General features: G+C 42.3%; 2 protein-coding genes and 1 long non-coding RNA gene across 9 annotated transcripts in view; 2 read left to right on the plus strand and 1 right to left on the minus strand.

The window, feature by feature from the left end:
* Positions 1-2223, plus strand: part of arhgef12a (Rho guanine nucleotide exchange factor (GEF) 12a) — a 42261-nt gene extending 40038 nt beyond the window's left edge. For both annotated transcript variants that reach the window (XM_084949760.1, XM_084949761.1), the window contains 4 exons: positions 56-292; positions 401-630; positions 755-830; positions 956-2223. In XM_084949760.1, coding sequence (XP_084805886.1) covers positions 56-292; positions 401-630; positions 755-830; positions 956-966 — 554 coding nt within the window. In that variant the 3' untranslated portion in view covers positions 967-2223. The remainder of the gene's footprint in view (positions 1-55; positions 293-400; positions 631-754; positions 831-955) is intronic.
* Positions 1-23027, minus strand: LOC146373806 (uncharacterized). Its single transcript, XR_014802137.1, has 2 exons — positions 22940-23027; positions 1-657 (listed from the first exon to the last, which is right to left on the minus strand). It is a non-coding gene; the product is annotated as an uncharacterized LOC146373806 (long non-coding RNA).
* Positions 22672-24759, plus strand: part of grik4 (glutamate receptor, ionotropic, kainate 4) — a 353377-nt gene continuing 351289 nt past the window's right edge. For 5 of the 6 annotated variants that reach the window (XM_084949763.1, XM_084949764.1, XM_084949762.1 and 2 more), the window contains exon 1: positions 22672-23466. The gene's annotated coding sequence lies outside the window, so the exon portion shown is untranslated. The remainder of the gene's footprint in view (positions 23467-24759) is intronic. The other variant, XM_084949765.1, reaches the window with a different exon arrangement.

The following is a 24759-nucleotide window of genomic DNA, read 5'->3' on the forward strand; positions in this document are numbered from 1 at the left end:
TTTTTCTTTCTTTCTTTTTTTTTTTTTTTTTTTTTTTTTTTTTTTTTTTGCTCAGTGGCAGCATTAAAGCAGGTGTTAGTGACCCAGCTGATGTCCCAGGAAGCTGCAGAGCAAACTAAACGCTCCACGGGGGCTCGCCTCCTCAGGACCACCTCTCTGCGCACCCCCATAGACAGCCGTGCACGAGTGACGGTCCACAACGGCTCAGAGAAGACCGGCTCCCAGACAGACGACCTGGCTCAGGACCTGGGTTCAGGAGACACCGGCTTCTTTGACTCGACTGATGACTATGGTAGGTCTGGGCAGTCAGAACAACTCATGGTTTAAATAGAATAAACTGACATTAAACATAAATGTTCGCCTCGTCCTGATCCTTCCTGTTTTCCTTTGATTCTTTCAGCTGCGTATTTAGTCCTGGAGGGTTACGGTGGCCCAGGGGAGAGCAGCACAGACGATGACATCTTGGCAACAACCACAGGGAAGCAGCTGAGCACTTCCCAAGGCTGCGCTGCTGACTCGGGCATCAATTTGAGATTTTCTTCAACATCACAGGCCGGCAGCCTCTCCTCTTTCAGCAGACAGGTCCTCTCTCACCTTCGAAATCTTCAGGCCAACCTCAATTATCTGAAGGTAACCGACACTTAATCCTTTACAGCTCTGAAACACACACACACACACAATAACTGGTATCATGCACATACACAGTAGTCATTTTTATTGTGTAATCTGGCAGTAAATTATTTTTCTCCCACAGGAGGTTGAGGCCAAGTACAACAGTCTAATACAGCAAAGGCCAGAGAGATCAGCAGCAGACACGGATGGAAATAAAGGTATCTCACTTCATGCTCAGCGCTGACGAATGAATAACTGGTTCTTAATTTATGAATCACTTCCTGTATCTGTTCCTTTTCTGATCCCAGATCTTGCTCTCTCTCCTTCCCTCTCCCTCCCTCAGATAAGAGATAGTGGAAGTCTGTGCAGCAGCTTTTGGCTCTGGTCCCAAAGAGGAAGTACCGACTTGTAGTCTGTTCCTACTTCTCATGTCCTGGACTTTCTGGACGTCTTATAAGCTTGTCCTCTCACTGCTGAGTCCTGGTTTTTTTGTTTTTTGTTTTTTCAGTTTTGTTTTTTCCATCAGTTGCCACAGAGAATGAGAGACTTAAGTGTGAGCAAACGTTTGAAGGGAGGAGTCATCTTTTCGATGCCGAGCCCCCCCATCCTCTTCCTCCTCCTCCTCTTCTTCCTCCTCAGCACAAGGCAATCAGGGAAGTGGGATTGCGCCAGAACCTCACCCCCCTCCCCTTTTACCATTTAACACCCATATCCCTTGAATCCCTGCAAGAAAGAGAACTTATACCAAAATGTACAAAGAAGTGTGTTGAGAATATATATATATGAAACACAAAACAAGAAAAGGAAAATTTTAAGATAATGTATTAAGATTTTTTTTTTTTTTATCCCAAGATGTATTTATTTTCTCTCTTTTCATTTTTTAAAGTGTTTCCCATATTGCTTGCATGCTTTAGGCCATGGTGTTACAGTTTTTGGCTGCTTCTCCTGCTTCAGTCACACGGGGGTTAGTGGGAGAGCCGAGTGCTCGCTAGCATAAAAGCACCCTAGCACACCTTGCTGAATTGCAGGACTGTATTTGGACTGAAGAGGCCAGAGTTGCACTGCTGATGGATCCCATTGTGTTAAAATGACCTGTGTTTCGAGTCTTGAATTTCAGATAAATTCTAGGCGTGGTGTTAACTAGAATGAAGAGTCTGCCGGCTCTGATCTGGTCCTGTTGCATTTCTGTGCTGACTCCTTCGTCCTCTTCGCTCTGAGGGGTGTTTTGCCTCTCGTCTGATCCTCTTCTCCTTTTGCGTGTGATTCTCCCTCTTCTTTTTTCCCGTGACCATGTTTGAGTGTTTTCCCTCTCTTCCTCACAGCCTAGTGGCTTTGATGCTTATTTATCCCTTCCAACACTTTGTCATGCTTCCTCATCTGCCTCTGGGTGTCTCGCCCTGTTCCCCTCTTCTCCAAGGAGCGGTCGTGCTCGTTCAGTGTCAGCTCCTGGCAAATGCTGCTTTCTTTCTGCTACTATTGGCAATGCTGATCTGACTGCCTGATATTCTAATAATGTCATGAAGTTCAACATATTCTGTACAATGATCAAGTTGGAAGGTTTATGCATAACTTTACAAAATAAATGGTGCCATGACACATTCAAAAAAGAAACCGGTGTGCGTGTTGTTTTCTTTTTTTTCTAGTCTAACAAAAGAAGACATCTAGTCTGGTGACGTTTTCAGAAATTGCTGAATGATTGGGAAATTTGGAGGTCAGAGTGACAAAGAAATGATCAGTTGCTTGACTTGTGTCTAACATTAAATAATAAACACATGAAATTGTGACTGTAAACCTATTTTTCTTTTTTTTTAATCTGTCTGGTTGAATTTTAGGTCCTGCTGAAAATACTGTGCCTTCTGTTCACAATATCCCTCCTCCTGTCTTTACACATATGGAGTGGAAATTTTTCAGATGTCTATGCCGATAAATTCACTCCAGGCATCTTTGTGTGACATTATTGTGCACAAATTCTTCATGGTTCTGCTAATTTATGCTGTCCTGATATATTAATTTTGCAATGATGGGTGCAAATTCATTCATTCATTTACAGTAACGTAATTCCCTAGAAGGTTACACCTTAAGACCTACAGTAAGCAACTTTTTACCACTTTCAAGCAGGATATAGGGAGAGAAACAGTGAAAGTTACCTCTATGTAGATATCCAGTATATGCAAAGCAGCAGTAGGACTTAGTGGTAGTACAAGTATTCAGTATTAAAAGTCTTTTTGATAGAGAAAAAATCTAAATGTATGTTGTTATTAAAGCTAGTTTAAGCTGCTCCTTTATTGACACAGGGTAGCTCCGCCTGTTTGATATCTAGGGATATTCAGCAAATGTGTAACCCAATACACTAAGGAAATTTATTAAAAGGAAAATTCTCAAAGTGAATTTGACAAATATTTAAGGGGGAAAAGAAGAACTGGAGGATTTGCTCTGTGATCAGGTTTATTCAGAGTTCTGGTTTCTTGACCGAAAAAGTTATTTTTCACTTTATGGTTTTAACATTTTAAATGTTATTCAATTTTTTTTTTTCAGTAGTGCCATTTTAATTGGTTAGTTATTCTACCTAATATGGTCCTAATGCAGCATTCAAGTTGTAGACGCCTCAAAGTTTCCTAATAGAATTTCAGGATTGAGTTGTGCTAGTTTTTCATTTATTTCAGAAAGCAAACAATTACTACCCAAGCTAAATGGCAAATGAATTTATGAGTTAGCTGATATGAATAAATGTGTTTTATTAAGTGATGTGGTGGAGAATAAATAAATGGAAGTGTATAATTTTCTGTTTGTGCTACTTTAGATAGTCTGGAGGCTCATTCAGATTTTCACTACTTTTTTACTTTTGTAGTTTAGGTTGTGAACAAAACTGAACCAGCTGTTCTGTTACTGTGTGTCGTTTGCATTAAGATACATCGTGTGTATAATATAGTTAAAGTGTGTCTAATTTGGTAACAGTTGTAAGAATGCTCCAACAGTCTGATTTTGCTCCCTTCTGCCATGCTATAGCTAAGCCTTAAACTTAGTTTCAGAATTGTTTTCTTTTAGCTCCAACACATTTTGGGGAGTTAATTATGAGCTATAGTTGTAGTCTCTGGAGTCGCTTGCTTTCAGATACAGTTTAGGTAAATCAATTCCATCCATCCATTTGCTTCCGCTTATCCTTTTCAGGGTCGCGGGGGGCGCTGGAGCCTATCCCAGCTGTCATAGGGCGAGAGGCGGGGTACACCCTGGACAGGTCGCCAGTCTGTCGCAGGGCCAACACACAGGGACAGACAACCATTCGCACTCACTTTCATACCTAGTGACAATTTGGATTATCCAATTAACCTATCCCCACAAGCTGCATGTCTTTGGACGGTGGGAGGAAGCCGGAGTACCCGGAGGGAACCCACGCAAACACGGGGAGAACATGCAAACTCCACACAGAAAGACCCCGGCCTGATGTTGGAATTGAACTCAGGACCTTCTTGCTGTGCGGCAACAGTGCTAACCACCGTGCCACCGTGCTGCCCTTAAATCAATTTAATATTAAAATAACTAAACTGCACTTTAATCTGTGTAAGTGACAGTCGGACACTTGCAGGAATTCACTGCACTGTGAATGAATTCAAGGCTTGAACTTTCCAACCACTCAACAGATGACATCCTGTATGCGAGTAACTGAAAACTGGATGACACATGAAATATTACAGATCTCTCTCCCCCCCGAAGCAACTTCACAATTGAAAACTGGGTTGAAAATGTGGACGGCGCAGGCAGTGTGGACCACTTTAATGTTACCTTCATAGTCAACTATACGTTTGACCTTAAACAGAATATTTTTTCCTAGACATTCGGCAGCACTAAATGTCAGAGTGCGTGAGCCGTCGTAAAGGAAACCACGAGAGAGGTTTTGATCAAAGACGCCAGAAAAGGTGTTCATTACCAGCAGGTGGCAAACTTCCACCATTAAACTTCATGTGGAGAAGACCCACCCTAAAACCTGCAGTGACATCAGTGTTTTAAATAACCTAGGGTGCCCATTGATTTTCCACATACATTTGACTCCAGAGTCTAACAAATAAATGACCCAAGAAATGCATCTTGCCGGCCTCCATAATGAGACAAAGCCACAGTCAAGAGAATCCCACAGAGGACTGTGTAGCATTTATTGTGACTTTGTTCTGGTTTACTGCTACCTGCCTTGTGTCTGGCAGTGATTTTTGCAAAGTGTGTCTGAGTGGAAAGCAGGATGAAGCATCGCAGCCCGAATGACATGCTCCCTCTTTCTTTCTCTCCGTCAGCTCAACTGTTGGCTTGCTGCAATGAGAGAGAGGAGAGGATATCTTATGAGGAGACAATGTGAATCCACATGAGGTATAAATGGTGAAAGAAAAAGAGGGAGAAAAGCCAATAAATTAAGAGTAATAGAAAGGAAGTGGCGAGGGCAGAGTGTGATAAAGACACAGGGAAGATGAGGAGAGGACAGAGGCAGACGAGAGGGGATGGTAATTGATTGTCTCGTTTCTCCACATGCACCTGTCATCGAGCTAATTGGAGTGGCGAAGACAAAGAGGAGAGAGGTGTCAGTCACAGCGGAGCCTTCCGGGAGGGCAATTCAGGTCAAGCTCTGATAAGACGACCCCTTTCTCCTCAGCACCTTCAGCTACGCAACAGTCTCACGAGGAGACGGGCGGGGGAAATGAAGCTTTATCCTTGCGGAGGAATCCAAAATATGTCCCATCCAAAAGCAGAGGTCCTGCACTGTCATTGTTCTCTTTTTTTTTCACCCACTAGGCATTTTGAGTTGTGTCATCTTTTAAATATAGTATAAAAACATAACGGAGCACACTTACCCACATGGTTTCGGATGCTGATTTGCATAAATTTTGCATACATGCTCAATGTTGAAAATCAAGTTGAGGATTGATGTGTTTACCTGATGCTGTGTAACACAAAGAGCTCGAGCTCATGATTATAGTGGAGCGCATCATTATGGTTGTTGCCACGGGGCTTAATTCTAAGATAAGGATGGTTGACTAAATAACTCGTCTGTGACAGGAACAAACAGGAGGGGTTATTTCTTTAGAATCTGGGCTATTTTATCCACACTTCCACACAAATAAGAAACACAGCACTGCAAACATCGCATTCTGAACAGCTCCTAAAATCAAGGTTCTGTGTGAACGTCTATGCACTGACTTTTCTACTCTACACTAGCACTGAAGGCATTTTATGCAACGTCTCTCATTCACACAGGCATTTTTCTGTGACAAAGTGCTTTCTATCTAATACTTACACATCAGGAGCAACTCAGGGTTCAGTGTGCCAAAGGATGCTTTGTTATGCACACTGAGGCAGCCAGTGACTGAACCACCAACCCTCCAATTAGGACATGACCTGCTGCACCTCCTGAGCCACAGTTAGCTAACTAAATAATGTTTAAAACCAACTGCCTAATTTTGTGTAGTTCCTCCTCAAAGAAACACAGCTCTGACCTGTTGAGGAGTCTCTTTAAGACCTCTTAAGACATCCCAGTAATGACCTGAAAGCTGAGAGGCTTTAAAGAAGCTGACTTGCTGTTCCAGCATGGTGAGGTGGAGTTGAGGTACAGGACACGCTGGAGAGATCATCTCTGTGTTCCTCTGGATAAGCTGGAGGAGGTGGCTGGGGAAAGGTAGGACCTTTCTGCTTAGGCAGCAGCCCCCTCAACGCGGGCATGGGTATGCAGAAGAAAATGGAGGGATGGACGTTCCAGCACATCCCACAGATGACTGATTGGATCGGGTAAGTTCAAGGCCAAGTCAACACCTTGAATTCCTTCAAACCATTTCTGAACACTTCCAGAATGAGAGGTTCACTGCTATTGGCAATAGTTACCATGAAGAGGTGTCTGCAGCAGTGCATCATTCACACGTATACCAGGGTTCAATAACACACGACGCCTCCGAAACGTTGCCACTTTCCCATAATTCATCTCTTACGCAGGTAAATAAAACACACTCACAAGGCTATCTGCACGATGTTAAAGGAAAGTTAGATGCTCATGTGCCTATCATACATAACTGGACTGGACTTTTTCGTTTTTATGGGCCAATGTTTTTTTGTTTTTTTTCGTTTTTTTTCTGTAACGGTATAAACACTGAAAGGTGGCGGATTGGCCAGATGCTGGGAGATGTGTAAAAATAACTCAGTTGTTTGGTGGTGGCTATTGCGGAGCTTCCACAGATTCAGTAACATTAGCAAGTGGTGGAGGCCAGCAGATGCAACACGCTGGCAGGTGGATGACGGAAAGGCAGGAGGAGCAGAGACCTGAGGCGGTGAACTGAACTTGGTAAGAAGTTATGACCTGCAGTCTATCTGGGTCAGATATAAACCAAGTTTAGGTGGAGTTTATTTTCGTTATGCTGACTTTTTACAGTCAGTTACAATAACTCGTACTGCTACTAGCTAGCATGACGGAGTTTATATACAGCTGGGCGGGTGCTATGATGTTACTGATGTTGAACTTGTTTTATCTTATTTTATTTATAAGGTTAGTTATTAGAGTTTCCAACAGTCCCGTAAAAAACGGAATGGTCTCCTATTCAAAGAAAATATTGTGTGTTTGGTATTGAGGTGAAAAGGAACAGTTTGTCCCGGACTTCAGCTACAATGAAAAAGACACAAAGCTGGATTTATTCTGTGTCTTTGCTGCACAGCTGCCTCTTCTTCTCTCATTCTCTCCCCCTCCCTCTCTTGTTTCTACTTCAATCATGAAACTGATCAATGATCAGCTGATCAGCTTTTCTCTCTTGTTTGTTTATCGCCCACTTTGCGCCAGAAAGAGGAAACCAGCGGATGTCGCGCTAAACAACAGCAGCACGTTTAAGCTTGATCAGCTGTTGTTAGAATTTATTTAATATTACTTTCTACTATCAGCTGATGTTTGCTGGAGCCACAGCCCCGTAAAAGCTGCTGGTCATGATGTCGGTTTGGAAATGTGGTGAGAGGGAAACATGAAGATGAAACCAGGAGATGTCCTCACTGAATCATCAGAGCTGAACAGGTGATGGAGAAACAGGTTTACCTTTTAGGTGACATGAATGAGTTGAAGGGAAGTTATGAACTGTTTCTGAGAGACAAATAACACCAGGATCCTTTTTTATGTAGCTGACAGCTGGTAACTGTGCAGGGGCGGATCTAGCAAAGTTTTGCCAGGGGGGCAGGTAGGGCATTAACAGGGAAAGGGGGGCACAAAGAAATACTTTTCTTTCTTATTCTCATTTAAAATGTCTCACTTTTAACAAATAATTATCTGAATCTTACAACAAACGTTTTCATCTGATGTAAAATGTATAGAAATCCATTATTGTACATAGTAATATTTTTAGGGTCCCATTTTAATTTCTTCAGAAGTAGCTAAGTACTGTATATGATGCCAGTATTTTCCCACATTTTCTAGATACTGTACCAGTACTGTGTGTAAAATGCCATCAAAAAGTTAATTAAGTTTTATTCTTTCTCACCTGTCTTTCTATCTCCTTTCACTTTTTAAAGGTTGCCATGTTAGAAAAAATATTTTGCCCTGCCATGCTGTTTATTGATGTGGCAAATGAATGGTTTATGAAAATATATCTAAATCTGTCATCAGTAATGATCATGATTCACGTCTAGTCTTCTCTGTCTTAATTTCAGGTTTTCACCTGAAATTAATCTACACCGGTGTTGTAGATATTTCAGGAGGTTAACCAAGCAGTCTACTTTCGGGTACTGTTTAGAATACCAGAATAGGGAGGATGGTGTCAGCATGATCATGGTGATCTTCCTATTATAGCCGGTACTCAGAGCATCGTGCATATTGTCCTTCCTTGAGGCACTTTTGGCAAACGCTACCGACTGTAAATCAGGAACGCCTGCAAGACTTGCATTTTGAAGATGACTCAGTTGTGTAACTATCAGAGTTTGGCGCTTGTTAAAATGAGTCAGATTTTTATTTCTTGGTCCAGTTTTCAGCTGCCACAGTAAACTCCAAGAGGTAGCTGATACATCTAATACATCCCAACACAACCTTGATAGGCGGTAGTGTGAGAAGATAATCAATATACTTCCCAAAGATTTTCTCATGTATCTCGGTAATGTTTCCAGTGGGGATACACTCGCATCAGTATTTACACCTCCAACACGTCCTCACTCCCAAAGCGTAACATTTTAGGTGACAAATCGTCAACATATTACGTTTTCGGCCACCCAACACGTTCCTAAATGACGACATCGGAAACATGGGGAAATATGAGAACCGTTTGGGCTCAATCTACACGTCTGCTCTTTTTCTTAAAATCGGTTGGGAAAACACTATTTAACGTCATTAAAGTGCTGGTTAAGGTTAGGAATAAGGTTATGGTTAGGCTTAGGGATAAGGTTAGGTTTAGGGCTGGAATACAGGGCTGGAATGTCTATTACCGCGGGAGCGTCATTCCATTGGATTTCATCCATAACCAGGTGTTCTGAGAAACCATCCTACTCTGACAAAACGTCCTACCCGTATTATAATTTGACGGTGACTTGCAACTAAACCTAATCCTACCCCTAACCATAACCCTAACCATGACCATAACCCTAAAAAGTATTCCGGATGGGTGAGAGAAAAAGAAGTTAATTCGGCGTTGGTGTTGTGCGCATGCGCCGTGTCTGCGCAGAAACATTGGGTAGGATGTTTTTTCAGGTAGGATGGATTCCCAGAGCACCCCGGCGCGTACCATCAGAAGGTTACCTTTGGCGTTCCTCAGGACGTGACAAAACGTCAGGATGTTACGCCTCGGGAGTGAGAACGGTCTGACACCTCAGGTAGTCTGTCAGCAGCCTGTGCTCATCTTTTATTATTGTATGGAATTGGGCTGGTTAGTTGGTGCTTAACTCGTTGCTACAGCTGGTGGCATTCAGCAGCACCACCTAATAAAAGTTTCAAACGTAAAAACATAATGCTGCTCCTCGTTTAATCCCTTCATCAGTATTCATTGGCAGCATGACGCACACGAGCCTCAACGTCAGCCGCTGTTCCTATCAATATGAAGTCAGTCACCAGTGTGAAGATTGTGCGAGGTCAAACTTAAGTTCAGTCAACAAAATAATTAGTCATAGTCCTCCATTACTTCTGTGTAGCTCTTCTAGCAGAGGCACAGTGGGGTTATTTTTTTCTTTCTTTTTCTTTTTCTGTGCAATATATCACTGACTAGTTTTGTGGTGCTCATCAAAGGCTATTATATTTCAAACCGTGGAGGAAATAAATAAATAAAGAAGAAAAGAATGTGAACAGCTTAGAAAAAGTTAAAGTGGAATTTAAAAAAAAAAAATCAGCTATTCAGATTGTGATTTATGGCTACGGCCACTCTCTCTCCACTTTCCAGGGGGAGAGAGGGATGGTGTCTGCACCTGCTTGTCAAACCAGAATAATTAGGTTGTTTTTTCCTCACCACCTCCACCGGGTTTTAACAACTTTTTTTTTTTTTTTTAATATTTGCATTTTTGGATGCCCTCCCCATTTATTCAAATCCAAACAAGATGTTTTTGGAAATTATTTAAGTCAATCAAAGACAATTCTTTCTTTTTACTTTTTTATCCCACAGAAGTCACCTCAATAATAAGCTGTTTCCACAAACGATGCCCGTGACCTTATAAGATTGATTTTCATGCTGCTCTTCTCTCCTTTCATCGAGCAGAAGCCAATATCGGATGGATTGGGGCTGAAGATCAATGTGCCACCCGCAGTCCGGTTAATCCATAGCCTCTCTGGAGTAATCTGTGTCCCAAGCACAACAATGAGCCAGACAAGCCGTGGAGAGGGTGCGTTAAGCCAATGCAAAGAGATGAATGAACTGACTCCTTTAAATGAAAGCAATATGCTTTAAAAAAAACCCTGAGAGAGCAAAGATCCATGCATACCAAACAACGAAGAGGCTGCCTGAACCCATTCAGTGACTGCTGCTGCTGCGGGATGCTTTTTAATCAACCTGTCCAGTAATGAATAGGCACCTGTGGCTCGGCGTGGCTTGGCTCAGTGTTAACCCTGTCTAATTACGACACCGCGGTTTGATGGAGTATCTGGGTAAAAAGCTCCAGGCAGGGCCAGCTGGCACTGGGATCCCTGGTTCAGTCTGCTGTGAAAGAGAAACCGGAGAGAGTGGAGCACATGGGCGCTGAGCTGTTGAGCTGTGACCTGGGACCACACCCGGGCTTAAAGAACCTCGGGGCCGCGGCAGAAATCGATGGCGCTATTGGCAGCCACGCTTCTGCTGATTTTGATAACCAGACCTGACGAGGTGCACAGCTGCCCCATCTGGCTGGCCAGCTCAGTCAGGCGGCAGGCTTTTTCTCAGACATGGAAACAAAAGTGAGATGTGGAAAAAGTTTAAGTGGGGCTAACGGACATATGGCTGGAGTCAGCTGCTCTGTGTCCTCTGGGCGTGAGACGAACCCTCTCTTACACTATGTGACAGCAATGAATGGAGGCTGCCATGCTCACACTGATGCTTGATTTGGCTAAAAGGAGAAAATGATTAGTTATTCATTATCCTTAATTCGTTGCTTCTATGATCAAGACACACAGGGAGGAGAGGAATTCAAAACAGAGCCCAGAAAACTAGAATTAAAGGGAGAATGTGGTATTTCTTCCCAAGACATGGATGGATGATGATTGATGCCAAATCCAGATCTGTATGGTAAACGGGTATTTGACAGCAGATCATCTTATTGCTTGAAAAATGTCACATTATTTATTTCAAATAAACTATGTAAATCAATGGATCTGTCTTAGCGGATCTGTATATTTATAGCACCTTTAAGCTGCTGGTGTGCTCACATTTTATTTAAAAAAAAAAAAAAAATCTGTCTGCCTGTACTCAAAGCAGAGTGTGTGGTGCCCCCCGCCCCCCTTTTTTTCTTTTAATTTTGCAGAGTACAATTCTAGTCATCATGAATCACTGAGCGTGAGTCATCTAGGAATCACGAGTCTTTCCTTCTCGCATGAAGCCTACATTGCTTCCTTTGTGCGATCGTTCCTGGTGAGCATGTACAGTACAAGCAGGCGCACTGGCAGCGCTCTTTAAAGCCCACATCCATAATTACAACATGCTGTCCTCTTACAAGTTGCTTCTACCCCACCACTGGCTCTGTTTATGTTTTAGGCATGAGCATGAATTTTGCATGAGCTTTGAAGCAGAACAGGTTTGTTTTACATCGGCAGTATTTGTAAACAGTGGATTAAAAAAGAAAAAGGAAAAAAAAAGGTCATGTAAAATGTAAGCGAGCATATTTTCCAGGTAGCGGTGAAGCTTTTCAAGAAGCCAGAAGCTAATTTCTAAGGTGAAATAAACTGAGATATAGAGAGTTTAAAAATGTGGACCTGGGGCACTTCATCTGACCCCAGTCTAATCCTGCTTATTTCCTATTATCTCTCACTGTGATGCTATTGCAGGAGAGTATGTCGGGGTGCTGTGAATACTGATTTCTTAATGTTTGGGGCTTTTAAAACATTTAAAAGTTAAACAAGCTTCATCGTCAAAGTGCACTTTTAAGACAAATCCGGGCGCTTGCTTCCTTTCAGTTTCAGTGTGACTCAGAGGCCTGACGTAACCTCACTAAGTTTTCACAACTCCAGCTGCATCTTTGCTGTAGATAAGCATAACGGGCGTGGATGCTGTGAGTCCAAGCTGGGGTCAGGTGATTTAATCTAGCAGATATGCTCCCGCAGAGTGCTAATCAATAATGCTCCCATACCAATGCCACCATCAGGAAGGAATGAATCTACTTCAAGGAAAAAGATAAATAAATAAGTAAAAAAATCTACGTGAGCGCAGACAAAACCTGACTGGAATTGAAAATGACTCTTTTGTTTGGTCATTTGTTGTGATTCTCTCCACGGGCTCGAGGCCCCCTAAACCAGTCATTTGGAACATCCTATGAGGGTCTCCTGCCGTCAGCGTTAACTCATCTGACAGCATCCTGCTGGCTTCTGAAAAGGGCACGAATTCAGTGGACGCTAATAATCCTCGGTAAAGGCCCGGAGGTGAGCTGTCTCTCAGGACCTACTGGAGCAGAAGTTCACCCAGGGGTTCGGCAAGAGAATGACTCCAGTCAAGAGCCCTGCTAATCTGGCCAAACTAGTTCACAAGGGCACTATTTGACAGAGGGGAAGAAGTGAGGAATGGATTATTAAGTTGCGGCCCACAGACAAGCTTCGGCATTAACATTTTCACCTTGAAAATTGAATAAAAGGTGCTTTCACCTCTAAAAAGAACTCTGACATTGAATGTATTTTAAATTATAAGGTATTTGAAATGTGCAGTACAGTGGAGTGGCACGTGGTTAGCACTGGTTGCCTCACAGCATTAAAGTCCTGGTTTCAAATCCTGTGTGGAGTTTGCATGTTCTCCCACATGTCTGTGTGTTCTGCCTCAGTACACTGGCTTCCTCCCACAGTTCAAAGACGTGGAGTTAGTGGGGTTAGGTTAACTGGGGATTCTTAATTTTCCATAGGTGTTCTCTGTGTTAGCCCTGTGACAGACTGGAGACCTGTCCAGGCTGGAGCTCTCTGGCAGCTGGGATAGACTCCAGCACCCCCTCGACCCCGAATTGGATAAGTGGAAGAAAATGGCTGGATCCAGGTATTTGAAACAATACGCTTCACGTCACTCTTCCCTTAAATAAGCAGAGACAGCGCATTTATCTGATATGGAATGATTCTTTTCAGTGTCTCTGTTTATGGAGGTCTTGACTTGACGGTCAGAGAGTGCAACTGCCTATTGCATTGTTTTCTGACTACAAAGAAATATCCTCTCTCCACAGGGAGGGGAAAATATGGATGATAGAGTCAGTACTGTTGCATCTGCATGTTAACCTGTAGGTGAATCTGACTAAATTCAAACTGACTTTCTTTTTTTCTGGGGTCAAAGATGCACCTACTTGAGTCATACACAGATGAGCTGTGAGTTTTTGACCACGCAGAAAGATGAAGTGAATCACGTCTGTCATCTCTGTGATGTGTGCCAAAGATAAAACTACTAGACAGTAGGTGAACAGTCAGTTCTCACAGTAAGTGTGCTAAACCCAAGCAAAGAACAGAGGCCAAGTCAACAGGGCCAGACAACCGCGTGCCTTCAGCTGCTGGGCTGCACGCAAATAACCAGCAGCAGGATATCAGGCAGGTGTGATCATAATGTTTGGGCTCATTGAGGTAATCTGATTACTCTTGAAAGGGGCAGCAAAAGCTGAGCAGCACTTATAACAGAGATCTGTATTTGATCTGACTTATACACAAGGACAGTTGTGAGCGTTTTGTGCTTGTGTACTCGCCAGGTGCCCCCGAACAGTGATTGGAGCTCTTCCTCAAACTATTAGAGTCACTTAAATCCCCCCACCTGTCCTCATTGCTCATTTCTCCTGCCAGTTAAGCGAAACACTTAACTGCCCGTTCTCCTTAGCTGAGTGCAGTACAGCTCTTCTGTGCGCTTCAGTAATGGTTTGCTACAAGCGACGAAATTGTCCAAGCAGAGCACGTAACCCTGGGCGTCCCTCCTCACACTCCACAGGAGCTAACTCTATAAGGAGACATATCCGCTGTAGCATGTGTAATTCAGACCCAGGCGACATCAGTATTACTGTATGGTTACTTTCAAAACTCTCATGTAGAGTCAGAGCTTGGACTCCTCTGGCTTTGGCACTAAAATGGGCGGCTGCTCCACGTTCACGTCACTTAACTGTTCTTCGCTGCTTTATCCCTTATTACACACTCTCTCCTTTTTTTTCTGCCATCCCTCATGTTGTGTCTTCTCATCTCTCACTGGCCACTGGAAGAAAGCCAGAGCCATTAGCCTGCTGTCACTCCGAGAGAGGAGGAGGATCTATCCTGATAGCTGATGTGAAATGAACAGCACCACTTGGTCACACAATGCACAATACAGGCGGTCTTTGGGGATGGAAGGTGATGCGGTGTGAAGAGCATTCGTGTGCACACACATGGACACCAACCCACTCACACTGACACATCAACACAGCACTGCTGCACCGGTGCAGCAGTGGTCTGATTCATAGCTGATGAATATTTACCAGCTGGCCATGCCATGTCTAAAACTGTACTGGCACACGGGGGGAAACAGAGGTGTTGAACCACTAGTGGCTGAAAGTTGTAAATGTCTATTGCAAGCAGCTGCCGAGGCGGAGGGTTCACTGGCTATATGTATGTGTTTGTCGTGCACCAGTGCGTACTGAAGGCTTTACATTTAGAGTACGTACAAATAAAGACAGGTGACAAATTTAAGGAAAAATCTTAACCCTTAAAGTAAAAGCAATCTCCCGATGGTGGTAGGAAAAGTGACTGCAAATCAATACAATCTAACGCAAAGTTACCATTCACAAAGGGTCACTGAATGTGAAGTGTATGAAAATATGCTGTAGCCTTTGCAGTCTCCAGATCTCAAAGCAACACCAGTGGGAGAGTTTGGACCAGTGTGTCCGTACTATCCACAAGCATCATCAAAACACCTTAAAGAATCGATTAAACTGTGGACTGCACCTGCTCTAGTGTCCTGCGCTGGTTCATCAACTTACTAAGTAATATACAACGGTGATCTTTTCTTTAATTTGTCACCTGTTTGTATTTATGGATGTGTGCTTATCTCTGAGGCACCAGATACATTTTCCTATTCCCAGAGGGCTCCGACAGGTGGACTGTGATTGAAAGCTGATCATCCCCGAGGAGTATGAAATACAGAATAACCATCTGTGCAACAGGATTCTGATTATTTATTTATTTGCAAAGATTCTACTGGAACAAATATGCCTCAATAAAAGACATATTGACTCCGAGCAAAAGGAAAACATCACAGCTCAAGGACAGCTGGAGGAGTCTGAAGTGATGAAGGATGAAAACTTTGTATAGCATCAAAAGAGACTTCTTCCTTGCTTTTTCCACAAGTAGTATGGGACATCACTCAAAGGCCGCTTTGTTAGGTACGCCTGTTCAACTGCTCGTTAACACAAATATCTAATCAACGAATTGCAACTGAATGCATTTAGACAAGTCGACATATTCAAGATGACTAGCTGAAGTTTAAAATGAGCATCATGCTGAGCAAGAAAAGTGATTTAAGTGACTTTGAGGGGTCAAAATGTCTAGTTGACGCTAGAGGTCAGACTAGTATGACCAGACTGCTTGGTGCTGATGGGAAGGCAGGAGTAACTCAAACAAACAAAACAAGAAAAGCTAGTTTGAACTGAGGTGTGCAGAAGAGCATCTCTGAACACACAACACGTTGAAACTTGAAGAAGATGCACTCCAGCTGCAGAAGAGCACATTAGGTGCCACTCTTGGTAGCTAAAAACAGAAAACTGAGGCTACAATAGAATAATAGAAAACATTGTCTAGTCTGAATTTGGCATAAACAACGTGAAAGGATGGATCTATCCTTCCTCGTATAAACAGTTCAGGCTGGTGGTGTAATGGTGTGGTGCATAACCCTTAGTACTGACTGAGCATCGGTTAAAGAACAGGGCCTACATGCTGACCATGCCCATCCCTTTATGCACACATCGTCTGATGGCTGCCATGTCACAGAGGCCCAATCATCTCGAACTGCTTTCTCAAACACCACAATGAACTCATTGTACTCAAATGGCCTTCACCAGATCTCAGTTTTGAAATGTTTCCAGCTCCTTGTTGAATCAATGCCGTGAAGAATTAAGGCAGTTCTGAAGTCCAAAGCGGGTCCAACTCGGTTCAAGCAAGCTGTAACTAATAAAGTGTGCTATGAGCATATACAGTGTATTCAAATGCTCTAAAATTATGGTTTTAAAAGTGAAGTATTTCTCAATAACATTCAAAATACATCACTAAATGTATAATGATCATATTTAACATTCTCGGAGGGTGGGAGATGGGCTTTACCAGCAAAAAACTCAAAGAATGTCAAATATTTAAAATAATCAAAAAGTGTGACTTCTTCAATGGCATTTTCAGAAAATCTGTTAAGCTAACCAACCAAAAGTGCTTCATTTTTGTCAGTTCACGAATGCGCCCATTGCTCATAGCGAGAAGCTGTTTGAAAAGAACACAATCGGCCCGCAGAATAAGCGCAGACCAAATTTACTCAGCATGATGAGCGGTATTTGATTCTAGTTAGCAAAGTTAGGTGCAGAGTTCACTCCAGTCCTCACAGAAAAGGAACCTCTCGGGCTGACAAGTGTATAAGGGAGTCGATGCCAAAGCAGTTGTCAATAGAACGACGCTTTGAATGCTAATGAGAAAAATTGCTGACAATCCATCTTCTGATTTGTCAGTAAATTTTATTCGCTGTTAGCACACCTCGCCAGCTTCCTTCAGTCGATACACCAGTGGGGATGCACCCACAGCCTGACTTCAGCATAAATGTGTCATTCTTTGTGCTTCGCACCACGCACCCTTGTTCGCATAATAGCGAGGTGACTGTACCCTTGTCCTGCCATATCAGCATCAGCAGCCTTATTCACATCCATCCCACCCACACTTTCCTGCAGCTCATTGGGGATTTAAGACTGTCAATAACGCTTATTGCAGCGCCAGTGTACTGCCTAATTACAAAATGGCTCTCAAGCAAATATGGCTTGTTTGGAATCACACGTGGCTGCACAAACATAAATAAAGGCGTACAGAGTTCACTCGCACTAATGGCAGATGGATGAGACTCTCAGATTGCTTGAATGCATTATATTTATGAACACGTCTATTTTTACAGGGCTGATTTTCCATCTTGCTTCAGTGACTATGTTCCTCAGCGCCGGTGCAATGTAGTCACTAAAGCATACTTCCCCACGTCTCGGCAAATGCCATGCAGCTGTCAATGTGCCAGTTCCACAAGTCAGATTTTCAGCCACAGTTAAAGGATCCCCCCCCCCCAATGCTCCATTAACATTCTATCTCACTTCAGGAGACGCACACCTCTGCGGCTGTGGCTGAAACGGGACATCAGATATGGTGGTTCAAGTTTTAAGCACTCTTAAGCTACAGCTCTGTGCAGAAAATCAGTCTTGTTCAGTGGTTATTTGGACACTGAATTGCTATCTAGCACTGCAGTGACCTGTGGAAAAATTGGCAGTGCATTTTCATATGTCTTCAGCGTTTGGCTGTGTCAGTAATGCTGAACCGCTCCTTCTCATGGCCTCTAATACGAAGTGGGTGTGACTGCACCAGTATGTTCATGGATGAGATTAGTGACAAACCAAATGTCCTAACTGAAAATAAGAAACAAAAATATCTTCTTCCATTAAAAATATATATTTACATTTTGATTCTGTTTTTACAAATTGTCTCTCGGTATTAGCTGGAAAGGGAAATTGATATTGACACACATTTATATTGTGCCATTTAACTCATGCTCTGACTTCAGTGTGCTATTTAAATCAAACTCTGCGTGAGCCGCTGCTTTATGGGCACAGCTGGATTTTAAGTCTTCCCAGCAAATGTGATTCACAGAGCATTTTATCCAAACATACTCTTTTTTTTTTTTCTACGAAAGCATGAAAGACAAATACAAATACAAGTAGGGGGAAAAGCAATATTGGAAGATTAAAGGCATCCGTGTTCTCTTTTTGTTTTCAGTTTAGCCTGAGGAAATTCAGCCCCAAAGATTACAGACTACCTCGAATGAGGTGTAAAGGTCTGAGATGTAGCAAAAAGGAGACCTACAGATATTTTAAAAGTGATCAATGAATTATTAAAATAGATTTTGACAGCATGGGAATGTTGAAATTTGTTTTTAAAAATGCAATAGTGCTCTTTCTACACCTTTTGATTATAGGAACTTTGAAATGTGTTCACTGTTATTACTGTTATTAAAAAATCATAGAATCAAAGCAGACTGCTGTGTGTTGGAAACCAGTGGTCAGTAGGATATTATTATTAAAATGATCCAACCATATGAGTAAAACTGCCACAAACCTGTTTAAAAATGTTTTCATTTGTTTATTTCTTGCCCTCTTTGCAGTAATATTATTTTATTATTGTGTATGAAATAACTGCTCTGTATTTTAGTGCACATTTTAGTCAAACTGAAAGAAATACTAATATTTTAATCAATATAATTAAGACAAACTTAAGGAGTTTGCAGAGTAATTAGGTGAGAGGCGCAGTCAAACAGATTTTATTTCATTGCAGACCTGTGATCTTTGCTTGTGAGATCTGTTTTAATATTGTAAGTGTTCTGAAACATTGCTTATGTGTGTGTGTTTGCTCACTGCAGAGAACAACCATCCTGACTGTAGTAATTTATGGAAGTACTAGAAGTGTAACAACGATTATTTCATTAACATTAACATTGGTCTCCAGGACAGGATTTTTCCTCTTAATCAAGGAGAAAGCCCAAACATTGTGTTAATGCTAAAATAAGTCACCCCATACAAAATTTTGTGGGAATTTAAAGAGGTACTCTGCCAGTTTTACCAACCATCAATGGGCCTTTGGAAGTGGTATTGCATGAGCTATGTGGAAAAGCAATATTAAATCTTCAATGCTTGTGGAGGCAGCTCCATGAAATCTAATAATTCCCTCAGGAGATGTCAGTTGAGTCAATTGAGTCTGAGGACTACACATTTGAAAACCAACAATGTCTGGAGCAATGAGCAAGACCAGACCTCTGCAGCTCACTCATCACCTCCATCTCTGCTCGAGGCTAGTGGCTCAGGGCTGTACTAGCTACTGCTAGCATAAATCCCCAGCCAAACTGTTGCTGGTTGAGTTTGTCTTGTAGGAATTGTACAGTAGACGCCAGGCTGATGAGCATTATGACCACTTGCCTTCCTCTTGTCACTGTAGGGTTTCCTCCTGCAGGACTCTGAAGGAATGGATGGTCATTAGGTCAGTATGGGTTCCAGTCAGGGGCGATTCTATGATCAGACCTTTAGAGGGGCTCAGCTCCCAATCATAATGTCATACAGTGTCTTGCAGTTAATATTCATGATATTAATGGAGTATTCTGCTTGCAAACATATACAATCCCTTTCCCCTTTGCAAGCCTCAATTCAATTGGGTACGCGTTACAATGTTACCACCAAAAGCAAACTAATTAGTTGGATGACCTATTGCAGTGTATAACACATGCCTTTAGGATAGACATTTTAGTTATCAAACTTGAGGCAAAGGCTCAGTTGTGTTGACTATAGTTTTCAAAAGTAAGTTGAAGAACAATTTGTAGCAGAGTAGATTAGAGGAGAAACATGCAGCGCATCATGAAAAATCACAGTGCCACTCCGAACACCTGGAAAAACGAATTGGTAATAGAGCTGATTTTACTTTACCTTAAAGTTTTCCAATTCTTACAAACTCTCCCTTTATTGTGCAGAATGAGAACAGGATGTCAGCTACACAACTCCAGAAGCGGAGAGCAGATTTGAAACCATCCTGTTTAGATGATGTGAATTACACCCTAAATGGCACCATTCATGTCCATTAGTATCTTCTACTTAGAAAGTAAAATCAACATCGATGACTGAAGCTACCCTGGCTTTGTAACTTTCGTTAACTTTGACTGTATGTCTATGCTTGCCTGTTTTAAGTTCCTTTCTCTCCTTCTCACCCTATACCTACTCTATCTTCCTCCCTCTGTCTTTGTGCTGTCACCAAAAGGTAAATGTAACAGTGGAACAGAATTTACAGCCCAATAAAAGGCTGATTTACATCATTTTATAATAATATTCTAATTGAATATAAGCTGCCTCTGGCCATTGACAGGCGACATTCTTCTGCCTTGCTCTCTGGAGCTCTGCAGTACTGTAAACAAACAATGATGCCCAATTCAACCATAACAGAAAAATAATGAAGTACATCAGCTCCTGGGCTGACAGCTAGTGATACGGCAGCAGATTTATGGCTCCGAAAGCTAAAATTAGCTAATAATCTATGGCATCTAGCCTACATTCTCAACATTTTTTTTGGTCTTACGAATGACCCTGCATTATTAGAAGAATTTGCCATTTTCCTTACTATGTACAGATAAAATGTGTGAATCTGCACCACTTGTGTCCTGAAACGAACTCTTTGTCCAATTTCAGTGAGACAAGTCTCATTTTTCACGACACGCCTCTGTGTGAGTGCACTGTAACATAATGATAAAAACAATGCTGGAAATTTAAACTTGTTGTCGTTGTAGCCTCGAGTGTCTCCAGTAGACAAGTTGGGAAAACACATTAGCAGACAATGTCAGAAAATAATAATAAAAGACATTTATTATCACTTTTACTGCAGTTATTTTTACGTGAGCTATGATGAACTATGATAAACGCCCTCAGAAGAGGGTCTTAACTCATCATTTGTTCCAGTTAGTAATCATTCTGACTCCTTCCTAAAATCTCCACCTCCTGGTTTGTTGCTTGTTTGTAATTTGCTTTCCATTGTCACCACCACCACATTCTTACTCATCCTCGTGTTTGTTGTTCTTTGTCCTAATCTTTTCTCATAAATGGCATCTTAGCCTGTCATGTCTTGCCTTATGTGTCACTAGCTATGAGCTGGGTTGTGACACAAAAAAGAAGTGTGCATGTAATAAAAAAGGATGCAGGTCCTGCTGCATCTCTACACGTCTAAAGAACTGGTTTACCTATGCTGTGACAGATCAGCCTGCCCTGATTGGATTTTGTGTTAGCAGGTACAAACTCCTGATAGGCGTAAGATAATAACAGTGATTTAGCCAATACATTTAGAGAGTAGCAAATACATATTCGGCATAGCTTTGTGTTTGTCCCATGGGGCTTATGAAAAATTAATATCAAGTCCCAGCCTGAATTACTCGACGCAAATATCCTATTAGATTTCCATTCTGGCCACATATAATGGAATGTGGATGACGGGTACCACTTCATTGAGTCCCACTTTAGGCATGCTGATTTCATTTTTCATCAATAATAGATCAGAAATTACTCAACGCATAGCTGACTGTGTGGTATGCAAATTGCACCAGTGATAAAGCACTTCAGGATGTGGTAACTCTACTGTGGTATTTGTGCATAAAATTCATTCAGTCGCTCTTCTTCCTGGGGCTACATCTAAACACACCTGCAAGTGATTTCTAAGAAATGAAGCCCTTGAGAAGTTGAGATCCGAAAGCAATGCAACTAAAAAGGCATCCCATCGGTCCCATCCTGGGAAAACAATCCCTGAACAGCTCTCTCTCTGTCCCTCCTATATGCTTGTATATGACACAATTGTGAGACTGTAGGAAATTGTCTTTAGCATTTCTTGGCAGCTTCCCCACTTTGATGACAGCATGACTTGTGGACGCAATGAGGGTGGGGTTAAAATGTCAAGACATTATTTTCGTCTGTCCCTCCGCAGCTCCCATGAGCAATTACATCAACCTTCACCTTGCACTAAAGCGTTTGGTGTTTAAACAGACATTTACTGCCACCGGGGCCCTGTGATTCATCTGGAGGGGTTACAGGACTGACATCCTTTTAAACACAGCTTGCCACAGTGAACTGGTGGCCTCTGTGGGGTCTTGATGAGTGCTGGAGATGTTTGAAAAACATTCTTACCCACCAGTCTAGACAGAGAGCAAGACAAAGCAGCAGTGTGACTAAATTGTTCATCCATTAGAAGCACTTACACACGCTGACAGATGCAAAAGTGCAAGTCAAAGCTATAGAGTTGTTTGTGGATTGGATATAAAGTCAGTGGGAACTTTTCAAAACAATTTCCACCTGCTCAGGAGGGTTGGGAAAACGTATTGATGGTGTCATGTGGATGTTTTCTAGCTGACTGGGTTAAAAGAGTTAAAAATGTGCTTCCAGCATGACCCATGAGAGCAGCGAGCAGGTAAGAAAAATAATCCTAGAAATAATCAGTTTCACACCTAGGCTTTTTTCTCAATCCTATTAATCCTGTCCGGTTTTAAGATTATGTTAAAGCTAGAACATGAATAATATAGACTTTCCCCTCTTTTATATATGTTCCTGTAATGTCAGATGACCTTTTCTTTGTCATCTGTAGTTTGTGTTATTCTAGGTCCCCCCCCCCCCCACACACACACTGCTATAAATACATTAAGAGTCAGGAGCATCTTCCTTTCCACGTCTGAGGACAGCACAAAAAAAATCCCCCCTCTGTGAACGTGTGCGCGGCAGCGCGTATGAGAAGAAGGGGAGACTTCGCCCGCACCTCTATCAGTCTGCCCTGCATCTTTCCATCGGACCGCAGTGGATACAGCCGACTGTACACGAATGCGTCTGACATACAGCACAATGTAAAATAGTGTTTTCTACAGAGAGGGTTTCACAGGTACGTTTGTTTGGAGGAGCACCGCACAAAGCGCGATCGTTCCCTGGCTTTTTCCTCCGCGCTCGCTCTTACCTCAGCGGCAGCCCCCAAGTGGGATGCGGGATACGCAGCATCACCGGTGCCGTTAGAATAATCCCAACAGATAAACCTTGCAGTTCAGCGGGCCTATCAGATTTTAAGGCAACTGGTTTTCTAAAGGCTGAGCAGAGAGAGTAAAACTGCTCGCTGGTGTGTGTGGGGGGGAAGAAAAAGACACTGCTTTTCTCCGGGAGATAAAGTGAGGAGGGATTTTCCAACTAACGGGGATGTGCCTGTTTTTCCACTGTCCTATAAAGCGGGAAATGATTTGGTCATCCAAAGATCAGATTTAAACTGGACTGCTCTTGATCTTATCAGTAACGCATTTTATCTGCCCGTTTATCTGCCCTGGGAGTCTCGGTGGTGGAGGGAGACGCGGAGCAAGATCCAGAGAACTATACAGAGGAAAACTGAGTTACTCTTCAATTACGCTTTTTCTCGCAAATTGACGTATTTCTGGGCAGCGGACGTAATGCAAAAGTAAGGGAGAATATTGGAAACGCAGACAAGACGCAGCACAGGTAAGGGAAACTGCTTATTAAGATTTGAAGAGAGCAATATATGCAGCAACAGAAACCATTCTTAACGGGTTTAACGGCAGTTGGGGGGGGGGAAGCAAGAAGCTGTAAGATGCGGCAACGAATGACTAAACATTTAATGCTGCTGGATCTGTAGATTCAGAAGTTAAGGCACGGACTATTCTGTGGTCACTACTTAAACGGGGGTTTAACCTGTCTGATACCAAATACTTAAGCTGGCGATTTGTACCCTGTGAGTCTGTATGTTACTGGTTTTAATGAGCCAGTTGCGTTGGTGAACTGTAGCATAATTGTTGCACGCTGGGCTGAATGGAAACTGTCCTTGTGCAGCAGTGACTTGAGAGCGCGGCTCAATAAGCAATCAAACATCATTTGCTGGATACGAGGCAGAAGTCGCAGACGTTTCAGTCGTGACGAATGACAGGAGAAAGTATTCACTTTAAGTGGGCTGATTCAGACCAAGTGTTAAATTCACCAAGGGTGTGATCAATAGGCTGGCTGCTCTACTCCAGTTAGATGCTGATTTATGCTCTTTACAGACTTGGAGTGATATACTTGTACTCGTTCGTTTTTTGTTATTGTTTTATTTTTAATTACACGGGAATAAAGAAGGGACGGATGAACGCGACGCTGAAATGAGATACACAGAAGGAGATGGCTAAAAAAAAAACACACGCACTCATTTTTGGCTCCACCTCGTGGTTCAGTTTGGTGCCTGATTTTGGCTCTGCCCGTAGCATCCTCAGACTTTTTATGTTATTTATAGCATGATGGTAGAAAAAACCCTGACTTATTATAGTCTCTTATAATTAATGTGATGTGCAGTGATGCAGTGCTTAATTGAAATGTGTGCTCGGTGTGACCAGAGATAATGGCGGGTCACAGTTACAAACTGGGTAAAAAAAGAGCTGTTTTGCTTCTGTCCATTAAAGACTTCACAGTCTCCTCTTGTCACAAAGACAGGCGTCTATTTTCAATTCCACAGGTCTTGTGTGATGTGGCTTTGCCTTCCACAGCATCAATGCAACCCATTGAGAAGTAATTTATGATAAATTGTACTTTATTTTCTTTTAAAAATATATATCATTTCTGCTGAGCTTTTTTTTTTTTTTTTTTTTTTTTGCCATTTTGCAAAAATAAAATAGTTCCTGAGAACTTGATTGGCAGGCACAAGGTAACCACCTGTTTGTGCCAGCTGATGTTTGCATTTCTGCAAGCTCAAGTACTTTTTGTTGATCTCAGAATGAGTAAATGCTTCATCCATAACCACAAACT

Source organism: Perissodus microlepis, chromosome 14 (assembly GCF_051167445.1).
Source record: "Perissodus microlepis isolate ML-2025 ecotype Zambia chromosome 14, ASM5116744v1, whole genome shotgun sequence".
NCBI classification, from domain to species: Eukaryota; Metazoa; Chordata; class Actinopteri; order Cichliformes; family Cichlidae; genus Perissodus; species Perissodus microlepis.